This window comes from Chiloscyllium punctatum, chromosome 20 (genome assembly GCF_047496795.1).
Source record: "Chiloscyllium punctatum isolate Juve2018m chromosome 20, sChiPun1.3, whole genome shotgun sequence".
NCBI lineage: Eukaryota > Metazoa > Chordata > Chondrichthyes > Orectolobiformes > Hemiscylliidae > Chiloscyllium > Chiloscyllium punctatum.
This window is the reverse complement of record NC_092758.1, coordinates 25,102,248-25,114,562: the sequence shown is the minus strand read 5'-3', so window position 1 is coordinate 25,114,562 and position 12,315 is coordinate 25,102,248. Positions and strand designations below refer to the sequence as shown.

Below are 12,315 nucleotides of genomic sequence, written 5' to 3'. Positions count from 1 at the left end.
TTATTAACAATACTATAAAAAGATGAATGTGCACATTGCAGTTGGATATTTTATGGTTTAAGAAGGTTAGTGTTATTTTTGTAAAGACTAATTATTTTAATGCAATTTATAGGACCTTACTAGAAGTGGCAGAGGAAACCTATATCGTTAAGAGTTTTTGTCAGAAAAGTAGCTGAAAACTGGGAAATTGGAACTAAGTATGTCACTGCATTCCTCAGACAGGGAGCTAGCACAAGTCTGATGTGCTGGATGATCTTTTTCTGACATAGGATGTGAATCCTGTTTTTTTAGGTCAGTTATGTTTCGTGAAGTTGACTTTCTCTCTCTTCCACCCACCCCCGCCCCTCCCGGAGTGCAAGGAATAGTTGCTGCATGTCCCCGTTTGGTGATCCTCCTTTTGACTTTTATCTCTGTGTCTACAGTTCTGCCAATAGACCAACAGCTTCCAGCTGTGCAGTCAGCCATTCTGCTGCTTCCAGACGAAAATCGCGAAGCTCTGCAGACCCTTCTCTTCTTTCTCTGTGATGTCGTGGCTTGTGTCAATGAGAACCAAATGACACCTACAAACCTTGCAGTCTGCCTGGCTCCATCCCTCTTCCACCTCAACACCCTGAGAAGGGAAAGCACTACCTCACGGTAGGTTTGTGATCTTTTATAAAGTAGGACTTTTAACTCCCTTGGAGATGTGAAAGTAAGAGGAATCTCCATGTCTGTACACCCTTTAAAAGGCATACAATGGGTTACGGGTAGACAATTGATTAATGTGCATGAGGTTGATTTTTATCCCTCTCTTTGGCCACAATCAAGTTAATTACTGCTGAAGGGGCAGCAGTGGTAGGAGCTTCAGACTCACTTCCTTTTAGGAGGCTTTGTGAAATACTGTAATATCAGTGGGGATGTGAATGGGTGCACTGTAAAATACATACAGACACCATACCAGGTCATCTCCCATTACGTCAGTGCATAGAGTCAGGATTATTCTATGATTTAATTGGCTCAAGATTACAGCAACTAACTGGATTGTACAATGAACTGTGCTCATGTGCTGACACAGGCCTGATTGAGTTCCATTCTGTAATGCAAACTGAATGCTCTCCCTCTTGAGAGAATGTTCGTTTTATCTCCAGTCAAGAGGGGCAGCTTTGAATTTATAATTACAGATAAAGCTGTTCTTTTATTTCTCGAGCTTAGCTTTAAATCTTCAAAGCCAGGCTGTTAGCTGGCTGCTTATCTTCTCCTGATAACCATGATTCTGTGCTGGAGTGGAGGAATGTTGACAGTTGATATCCCTGGAATAGATGTTCCACAGTTTGTGCTCTAAACAACACTGGCTAACTAGATAGCAACTTAAAGTCTGGTTTTTTTTTCCCTCTTCTGCCTAGGGTGAGCCAGAGGAAGTACAGTCTCGGGAAGCCTGATCAGAGGGATCTGAGTGAAAACCTTGCTGCTGCCCAGGGATTGTCCCACATGATTGCTGAGTGTACAAATCTCTTCCTGGTAATAACCACCTCCTGCAAACTGTTCCTCTTTGGCTAATGAGTGCTGATTAACAAAAATTAATTTTCAATTTCTGTTTCTACTAAAGCCTGTTGTGAATGGAATGTTTAGAATTTTAAGTGTGTACATGAAGAAAGTTTTCTGCTTCAGTATATGGATGTACCTATTAGAGAAGGTGCAAAACTTGACCTACTCTTGGGAGATAAGGCAGGGCAAGTGACTGAGGTGTCAGTGGGAGAGCACTTTGGGGCCAGCGACCATAATTCTTTTAGTTTTAAAATAGTGATGGAAAAGGATAGACCAGATCTAAAATTTGAAGTTCTAAACTGGAGGAAGGCCAATTTTGATGGTATTAGGCAAGAACTTTTGAAAGCTGATTGGGGGCAGATGTTCGCAGGTAAAGGGATGGCTGGAAAATGGGAAGCCTTCAGAAATGAGGTAACGAGAATCCAGAGAAAGTGTATTCCTGTTAAGGTGAAAGGAAAGGCTGGTAGGTATAGGGAATGCTGGATGACTAAAGAAATTGAGGATTTAGTTTAGAAAAAGAAGGAAGCATATGTAAGGTATAGACAGGATAGATCGAGTGAATCCTTAGAGTATAATGGAAGTAGGAGAATACTTAAGAGGAAAATCAGGACGGCAAAAAGGGGACATGCGATAGCTTTGGCAAATAGAATTAAGGAGAATCCAAAGGGTTTTTACAAATATATTAAGGACAAAAGGGTAACTAGGGAGAAAATAGGGCCCCTCAAAGATCAGCAAGGCCGTCTTTGTGTGGAGCCACAGAAAATGGGGGAGAGACTTAATGAGTATTTTGCATCAGTATTTACTGTGGAAAAGGATCTGGAAGATATAGACTGTAGGGAAATAGACAATGACACCTTGCAAAATGTCCAAATTACAGAGGGGGAAGTGCTAGAAGTCTTGAAATGGGTAAGGTGGATAAAACCCCGAGGACCTGATCAGGTGTACCCTAGAAATCAATGGGAAGCTAGAGAAGTGATTGCTGGGCTTCTTGCTGGGATATTTGTATCATCGATAGTCACAGGTGAGGTGCCGGAAGACTGGAGGTTGGCTAACGTGGTGCCACTGTTTAAGAAGGGTGGAAAGGACAAGCCAGGGAACTATAGACCAGTGAGTCTGACGTCGGTGGTGGGCAAGTTGTTGGAGGAAATTCTAAGGCACAGGATGTACATGTATTTGGAAAGGAAAGGACAATTAAGGATAGTCAACTTTTTTTTGCAGGAGAAATCATGTCTCGCAAACTTGATTGAGTTTTTTGAAAAAGTAATGAAGATTGATGAGGGCAGAGCAGTAGATGTGATCTATATGGACTTCAGTAAGGTATTTGACAAGTTCCCCGTGGAAGACTGATTAGCAACGTTAGATCTCACTGAATACAGGGAGAACTAGCCATTTGGATACAGAACTGGCTCAAAGATAGAAGACAGAGCGTGGTGGTGGAGGGTTGTTTTTCAGACTGGATACCTGTGACCACTGGAGTGCCACAAGGATCGGCGCTGGGTCCTCTACCTTTTTTGTCGTTTACATAAATGATTTGGATGTGAGCATAATTAGGTACAGTTAGTAAGTTTGCAGATGACACCAAAATTGGAGGTGTAGTGGACAGTGAAGAGGGTTACCTCCGATTACAACAGGATCTTGACCAGATGGGCCAATGGGCTGAGAAGTGGCAGATGGAGCTTAATTCAGATAAATGTGAGGTGCTGCATTTTGGGAAAGCAAATCTTAGCAGGACGTATACACTTAAATGGTAAGGTCCTAGGGAGTGTTGCTGAACAAAGAGACGTTGGAGTGCAGGTTCATAGCTCCTTGAAAGTGGAGTCGCAGGTAAATAGGATAATGAAGAAGGCGTTTGAAATGCTTTCTTTTATTGGTCAGAGTACTGAGTACAGGAGTTGGGAGGTCATGTTGCGGCTGTACAGGACATTGGTTAGGCCACTGTTGGAATATTGCATGCAATTCTGGTCTCCTTCCTATCGGAAAGATGTTGTGAAACTTGAAAGGGTTCAGAAAAGATTTACAAAGATGTTGCCAGGGTTGGAGGATTTGAGCTGTAGGGAGAGGCTGAACAGGCTGGGGCTGTTTTCTCTGGAGCATCGGAGGCTGAGGGGGTGACGTAATAGAGGTTTACAAAATTATGAGGGGCATGGGTAGGGTAAATAGGCAAAGTCTTTTCCCTGGGGTTGGGGAGTCCAAAACTAGAGGGTGTAGGTTTAGGGTGAGAGAGGAAAGATATAAAAGAGACCTCGGGGGCAACTTTTTCCGAGTAGTACATGTATGGAATGAGCTGCCAGAGGAAGTGGTGGAGGCTGGTACAATTGCAACATTTAAGAGGCATTTGGATGGGTATATGAATAGGAAGGGTTTGGATATGTGCCGTGTGCTGGCAGTTGGGACTAGATTAGGTTGGTATATGTGGTCAGCATGGACGGGTTGGACCGAAGGGTCTGTTTCCAAACTGTACATCTGACAAGACTACTTCTGTACACTTCACAACAAGGAAATTGAAGGAAAATCAAATTCTAAAACAAGGGGGAATTCTTTAAAGTGAGGTGGGGGGTGGAGCTCAAAGGAAATGGGAGGGGCAAGTTTTTTTAATGCAGTAGTAGCAGTCTGGAATGCACTGCTGGGGTGATCAAGGCAGATACACTAAAGGTGTTTATAGGACTTTTACATAAGCACATGAATATATAAAGAATGGAGGGATATGGACGAAGGGCAGGCAGAAGGAATGAGTTTAATTTGGCACAGCAATGTGGGCTGAAGGGCCCGTTTCTGTGCTGTACTGTTGCATCTTTTACACAAAGGTATCAGTCAATATACAGCAAGATCTCATTGCAAAAAAAAACTCCCTCAAACTGCAAAGAATCTTTTCCCCTTGGATGATTTTAAAAAAACATAAATCATCTGATCCCTGGAGCATAGTAAATAATTCCAACCCCCATCCCAGCTGATATTCTGCTTTTATGGCTGTGCACATAATGATCAGTTAAAGCATGATTAGTTTTCAGACTGAAAGATTTAATGTACATGCAGCACTTTCTTTTTGGATCCCTAAAAGGGAGGAAGTGTCATAGAGTCCCATAGCATGGAAACAGACCTTTTGGTCTATCCAATCCATAATCCCAAACTAAACTAGTCCCACTGCTCTTGGCCCATATCCCTCCACATATTTCTTATTCATGCAATTATCCAAATATCTTTTAAATGTTGAATTCACCAATTCCCCTGGAAGTTCATTCCACACATAAACCAATTCGAGTTAAGAATTGTCTCTCAAATCTATTTTAAAAATCTTTCTCCCCTCCCTTTTTTAAAAATACGTCCCCTAATCTTGAAAACCCCACCCTAGGGGAAAGTCGCCTGCCATTCACCTTATTTATACTCATCCTGATTTTATAAACCTCCTATATAAGGTTACCTCTCAACCTCCTACACTCCAGTGAGGAAAAAAGTCCCACCTTATCCAGCCTTTCCTTTCAACTCTCTCTCCCTCTCTCTCTCTCTCTCTCTCCCTCTCTCTCTCTCTCTCTCTCTCTCTCTCTCTGTTCCTGGTAATATCCCAGTGAACTAGTTATGGAATTTTTAACTCCCTTTCCTCCATCCTTGATGCATTCCCAATTTACTTGCTTTTTTAAACTTAACTGTATGTACTTCGCAACTTTCTACTTATATCCATTTCTATTTATTTGCAACCCTTTCCTGTCCTGGATCTCCATAATTTAGCTTTTATGATGTATTTTGAGGTAACTGCAATTTTTATTTCCTTTCTCAGGTTCCTGAGCAATGGGTAGAGCAGTGCCAAAGCTTGCCCATCAACCAGGATTTCCAGACTGAGTGTGACGATAGTCCAAACAACTCTGACTGGTATCTTAATATCAAGGCTACATTGCAGGGTTCTTTACAGAACATGCTGAAGGAGGGGAAAGAGAAATTTAAAGGTTGGATCAGCTGCTCCAGTGTAGAACATGTGGAAATCATGTACAAAAAGGTGAGTAATAATAAGAATGTGAGTCTGTTCAAAAAGTGTTTTTTATTGGAATATATAAAATTCTTAAGGTACTGTATAGAAGAGGATTCTGATGATATACATCCCCTGGCAGAAGAGTCTGGGGTCATTATACTCACAATAAGGAGTCAGCCATTGAGATTATGAACCTTTTGGAATTGTGGATGCTTATTGAGTATTTTTTAAGATTTGATAGAAATTTGGATACTAAAAGCATCCATGGATGTGTTGATGGTGTGCAGCTTTAATCCCAGAACTTATTGAATGGTGAAGCAGACTGGAGGGATTTATTATGTTATTATAAATGCAATTCAGAGTAGTAATCAGAAAATAGAGGCAAGGTCAGAAGAGGAGATGTTAGAGCAAGATGACCAAAATATTTAGTCAAAGATCATTAAAATATAGGAACAGAATTAGGTCATTCAGCGAATCGGGTCTGCTCTGCCATTTGATCATGGCTGGTATGTTTCTTAGCCCCATTTTCCTGCCTTCTCATATTCCTTGATCCATTTATCCATCACAAACCTATCTATCTTTGATTTCAATACATTCGATGACTTGGCCTCCTGAGCCCTCTGTGGCAATGAGTTCCACAGATTCACTAGCCTCCTACTGAAGAACAACTTCTTCATCTCTATCGTAAGGGATCATCCCTTCCCTCTGAGACTGTGCGCTCTTGGGACCTAGCCTCTCCTACTGGGGAAACATGTTCTGCAACTCTACTCTATCCAGGCCACTCAGTATTTTGCAGATTTCAATCAGATCCTCCTAAACTCCATCAAGTACAGACCAGACTTCTCAACCACTCCTTATCTGACAAGCCCCTTATCCCGGGATCATTCCTGTAAACCTCTTCTGGATCCCCACCAATGCCAGCACGTTCTCCATTTAGATGTTGGGCCCGAAACCACCTCAATATTCCAAATGCAGCCTGACCAGAGCTTTATAAAGCCATGGCAACAACTCTGCTCTTGTATTCTAGTGCTCCTTTTTTTTTTTTGGGTCAAAGTGAGTTGCAGTGCATTGATTATAGGAGTGGGAGGTTCTGTTGTAACTGTACAGGACATTGGTTAGGCTATTTTTGGAATAATGCATTCAATTCTGGCTTTCCTGCTACAGTAAGGATGTTGTGAAATTTGAAAGGGGTCAAAAAAGACTTAGAAGGATGCTGCCAGAGTTGGAAGTGTTTGAGCTACAGGGAGAGGCTGAATGGGCTGGGGCTGTTTTCCCTGGAGTGTCGGAGGCTGAAGGGTGACCTTTTATAGAGATTTATAAAATCGTGTGGGGCATAGATAGGATAAATAATGTCTTTTTCCTGGGGTGGGTGAGTCCAAAGCTAGAGGTCATAGGTTTGGGGTGAGAGGGGAAAGAACTAAAAGGAACTTAAGGGGCAATAACTTCACGCAGAAGGTGGTGCGTGTATGGAGTGAACGGCTACAGCAGGTGGTGGAGGCTAGTACAGTTACAACTTTTAAAAGGCATCTGGATTAGTATATAAATAGGAAGGATTTACAGGGATATGGGCCAAGTGCTGGTAAATGGGACTAAATTAATCTAGGACATCTGGTCCAACTCAGCCATGCTGACCAAAGGATCTGCTTCCATGCTGTACATCTCTATGACTCTGTGAATACTAACGTTGCATTTATCTTCCTAATTGCCAACTGAACGTGCAAGTTAACCTTCAAGATTCCTAAACTAGAACACCCAAGTCTCTTTGGTACGAAGAATAGAGGCATCGTCTAGTTTCTAACTGGAGAAAAGCTTTGGAAATCTGAAGCATGAAGTGTATAGCCTCCGACTTTTCCATATTGCATGCCATCTGCCACTACTTTGCCCACTCGCTGAGCCTGTCCAAATCCTTGTGCAGCCATCCCTTCTCTTCCCCTCCCCCCCCACCCTCCTTCCTCAACACTATCTGTCCCTCCACCTATCTTTGTGTCATTTGCAAACTTAACAACAATGTCCTCCGTTCCTTCATCCAGATCGCTCATACATAATGTGAATAGTTGTGGGGTTTTATTTTTGTGACGGATTTTGCAGGATGAGAATAAAAATACAGGAAGTAGTTTTGTTTTGAGGGAATGCCAGAAAATGGAGCTAAAGGTGTGACTACCAAATGCAATGAGACTGATAAATATACTGGGCCAAAGGAGTCAAAGGATTAGAAAGTATTTTTGGAGGGGAATGTTATGTTTGCAGGAGGTTATTAAGGTAGGGAGGAATGCAGCCATAGTTGGTAAAAGCCATCAAAGAGACAATGGAATAAATGTTGAGTAGCAGATAGCAAGTCACACAACAAACCATTCCATTTGTAGAATGATTGAAAGGTACATGTGAATAATTGTGACATTTCCTGGGTAGTCTCACATGTGAAGGCACTTGTCATCTGGTACCTCTTTGCAATAACACATGATGGCCTGATTAATTCCACATGTTGCAAAAAATTCTCTTTTTATATGTACACTTGAGTGTTTGGATTGATTATTTCACAAGTCATTTAACATAGCATCAGGCCTCATTTTGTTGAAATTTTTAAATAAAAATATCAATTTTTGCAATGTTGGAATTCGATCACAGCTGCCAGGTGGTAATATGATCCACTATCCGAATGAATGAGGGTCTGGGTTAGAATGCACAGACTAATTCTGATATTAACTTTCACTGAAATATTTAATACTTTAAACTTCATATTACCCAAAAAGATCCTAAGTACATTATACTTTTTTGGGAAAACATTATTCATGCTAATGACATTGTTTTGCTTTAGATTATATATAAAAAATACAATAAGTGAAATTCTATCCTCCTCAAGCCAACCTTGAATAATGCCAGGTCTGGAGTTTAAAACAGCGTTCTGATTGTCTGTCTAATGTTGGCTTAATCTAACTCCTGTTTCAAGTGGTACTTAATCAGTTTTTTTAAAAATTTAAATCCCACAGCAGACCATTCTTGTGGTCTTCTGGCACAAGATGACAAACTATACAGACTATCCAATTTTATACTATGAATTTGTTCAAGAATGTCATTTTCACTTTGACACCAATAGACTTAGTGTCAGGCTTGAATGGAATCAATCGCAGATCAGATCTGATTCGGTTGGGATGATGTGCTGAGCTGAGCTCCATGTTTTCTTCTGAGTGAGGATGGCATAGTGGTAAGGACACTAGACTAGCAATTCAGAGATGCACATGAATGTTCTGGGGTCATGGGATTAAATCACATCATGGCAACTGGTGGTACTTAAAATCAATGAATGAATCTGAAATCTATGGCTAGTCTTAGTAATGGTGACCATGAGCTGCTGTATAAAAGTAAACAAAGCCCATTCTGACTCTCATTTTCTTTTTGGGGGGAATGTCAGGTCTGGTCTACAAGTAACTTCAGACCCACAAGAATATATTTCACCCTTAACTGCCCTCTCTGAAATAGTCTAGCAGCCACTCGGTCCAAAGGCAGTCTGAAATGGGCAGCAATTGTTGTCCTTGCCAGCAGCACCCATTTCTTAATGTGAAAATACAAATTATACAATCCGATCAGTCAAAGGTCATTGAGAATCTGGATGATGAGACTGAGATATATCATTACACCATCTGTAGTGAATTCTCTCATCCAGTGAGAGATTACACTGTATTGAGGTGAGCTCCAATGATTTAATTTCAGAATGTATATGTGATCCTATATTAAAAATGTACATTTTAGGTGATAATTATACAAACCTAGAAAGAAAGAACAGGAATAGGCCAATCGGCCCTTCAGTATGATTGATTGACGCTGATCATCCAATCTTGTTCCTACTTTCTCCCCACTTGCCACATTGGCTTTTCTAATTGATACACAAAAATTAATTCCTGTTGCAATTAGAAAGTCTGTGTTTTTTTTTCCCCTTTTAATCCAGGGATGTTGTAAATATATGCCACTGGATTGAGACTAATGAATCCTGCAGTATTTGGGATTCCGGAAAGGAAGGGCTAGATTTAATGCTTCCCTGCCAATTTGTTTGAAGTGAGGCATTCATTTAATCCAGACTCTACCTGACACCCCATTACACCATTGGTGTGGGGAAATCTGCATCCATGAGGTTCAAATGTGACGGCCTTAAGTGGTTAATTGTCAGAAGACAAAGTGCCATATAGCTACTCTGACCAATTTTTTTTTTTCTCTGCAGGGACTAATGCCAGGCAGGGCAGTGTCCCTCCTGAATTGGTCCTCGGGTCACCCAGAGGGTTTTGCGAGGCTTTAGCTCACTTAAGGTTGCCATTCCCATCTGCCAACAGCTGGCCCCACTCCATGATCTCTTGAATCCCAATCCCCTCCTGTCCCTTCTAGGCCCTGTACCCAAATCCTGATCCAGTGCCACTGGAGTCTATTCCAAATAGTTGGTGAGTGGCCACTGACCAATCAGGCTGTGGTTAAACTGCTTTGGGATGACCGACTTATCCCTTGCTGTGTTCTCCCTTTTGATGTTTAGCTGGTGGGAAGGGTGATTCTGATGCCTCGTATAATTCAGAGTTGAGCCTTAAGTCAGCATTAGAGATTTAATGGTGACATTTGGCATTGACGGCACATTATTCTGTACCTGAAGTCTGTATTGATCCATATTTTCAGATTGATGACAACCATCCATTGAGGGTATGGAAAGTATCTACTGAGGTGGACAAGACACCAGAGGAGATTTTGAAGCATTTGCTTAGGGAGCATCATCTTTGGGAGAAAGACCTTGTTCAGTCAAAGGTCATTGAGAATCTGGATGATGAGACTGAGATATATCATTACACCATCCGTAGTGAATTCTCTCATCCAGCGAGAGATTACACTGTATTGAGGTGAGCTCCAATGATTTAATTTCAGAATGTATATATGATCCTATATTAAAAATTACATTTTAGGTTATAAATTATTTGCTCAGACTTCAGAGCTAAAGGTGCTGTTGCCATGAGAAACCTGATTTGTAATTTCTGCTTAACAGTTCACAAAAACGTCTGCAGAATTTACTGCAGCATTACAATGGAATGGGCCCGTGGTCTTTTCACAGGCCGCCACATCCTGCGACCATTTGGGTTCAGAAGTGATAACCAAGTCTACATAAGAATATCTGTGGTGCACAGACAGAAATACTGGTCATGGCAAACTTGGATTCCCTGCGTAGGATGTGAAATCTGTAAAATGCTAAATTGTAGACTCATAAACAATTTTCAGGTGACGTGGTTACAGGAAAAATGCTCCTAATTTTACACTGTACAGTCACATGATGTGATGTACCTCAACAAAAATTTCCATTTAATAAGATCCCTTTAGCATGATTTTTTAAAAAATTCTTTTATGGAATGTAGGTGTTGCTGGCTAGGCCAGTAATTGTATCCATCAGTAATTGCCTTTGACAGGGTGATGCTGAGATACTGTCTTGAACCACTGTGATCCATCTGTTGTAGGTACAATCTGTTGTCAGGATGGGAGTTCCAGAACCTTGATGTTAAGACAGGAATGTTCATTTTTAAAATTGACTTAAATATAAATATTTGTGCTGTTGTCCTGATCCTACTCAAAATATATTGATGTATAAATTAGCATACAAATTAATTCATAAAATTGTGCATAATGTTTTGAGTGCCGATGAATTTTTGATATACTGTGAAAGTTTTAAACAGTACTCTAATTTGATATGGGCCAAAGGCAGGAGAATCACTAGTTCAGTTCAGCAAACAGACATAGATGAGTTGGGCCAAAGGGCCTGTTTCTATTCTGTATCTCACTCTATATTTTTATTTAATTCCAGGACGTGGCAGACAGACACTCAAACAGGAATGTGTCTTTTAGCTGCCACTAGTGTGGATATTAAAGAAGCTCCTTTAATTGGAGTCCGAGCAAATGTGATCACATCCCAACATCTCATTGAGCCAATTGGAGCAACAAAATCCAAGCTTTCTTATGTCTGTCGAATAGATACGAGGTAAGTGGAAAGGATTCAAAGGGAGTTGACTTGGGTGCCAGTAAGTTCTTTAGAGATTCTAAGGGTGTTCTTTTTCTTCAATTGAACAAAGTAAATTACAGCACAAGAACAGGCCCTTCGGCCCTCCAATTCTGCACCAATCCAGATACTCTATCTAAACCTTCACCTATTTTCTAAGGATCTGTATCCCTCTGCTCCCATATCCATTCACGTATCTGTCTAGATACCTTAAACATTGCTATCATGTTCACCACCACCACCACCTCTGCTGGCAATGCATTCCAGGTACCCATGCATATTTCCCTTAAATTTTCCCCCTCTCACCTTTTGAACTTGTGACCCTTTGGGGGTGAGGGGAAGGGGAGGGAGAGGGAGAGAGAAGAAGAAACTTCTTGCTATCCACTCTGTCTCTGCCTCTGCCCCTCATGATTTTATAGACCTTTAATTAGGTTCTCCCTCAACCTCTGTCTTTCTAATGGAAATAAACCTACTCTACTCAACCTCCATACCAAGCAACATCCTGGTGAACCACCTCTATACCTTCTCCAAAGCACCCATCTCCTTTTTTTTTGGTAACGTGGCAACCAGAACTGTATGCAGTATTCCAAATGTGGCCAAACCAAAGTCCAATGTGCTAACTCTTGTACTTGATGCCCCATCTGATGAAGGGAAGCATGCCTTATGCCTTCTTGACCACTCTATCGATCTGCATTGCCACCTTGGGGTACGATGGAACCAAACACCCAGATCTCTGTCAATTTTACCCAGGGCTTTTCCATTTACTGTAGAAGTAGCTCTAGAATTGGACCTTCCAAAATGCATCACCTCTTATTTT

At 41.2% G+C, this 12,315-nt stretch overlaps 1 protein-coding gene across 4 annotated transcripts in view; it reads left to right on the top strand.

Moving 5' to 3' along the window:
• LOC140491970 (rho GTPase-activating protein 7) overlaps window positions 1-12,315 on the top strand; it is a 186,437-nt gene that overhangs the window by 166,173 nt on the left and 7,949 nt on the right. For all 4 annotated transcript variants that reach the window (XM_072590511.1, XM_072590514.1, XM_072590513.1 and 1 more), the window contains 5 exons: window positions 423-636; window positions 1,383-1,497; window positions 5,297-5,512; window positions 10,139-10,356; window positions 11,307-11,480. In XM_072590511.1, the coding sequence (XP_072446612.1) occupies window positions 423-636; window positions 1,383-1,497; window positions 5,297-5,512; window positions 10,139-10,356; window positions 11,307-11,480 (937 nt within the window). The remainder of the gene's footprint in view (window positions 1-422; window positions 637-1,382; window positions 1,498-5,296; window positions 5,513-10,138; window positions 10,357-11,306; window positions 11,481-12,315) is intronic.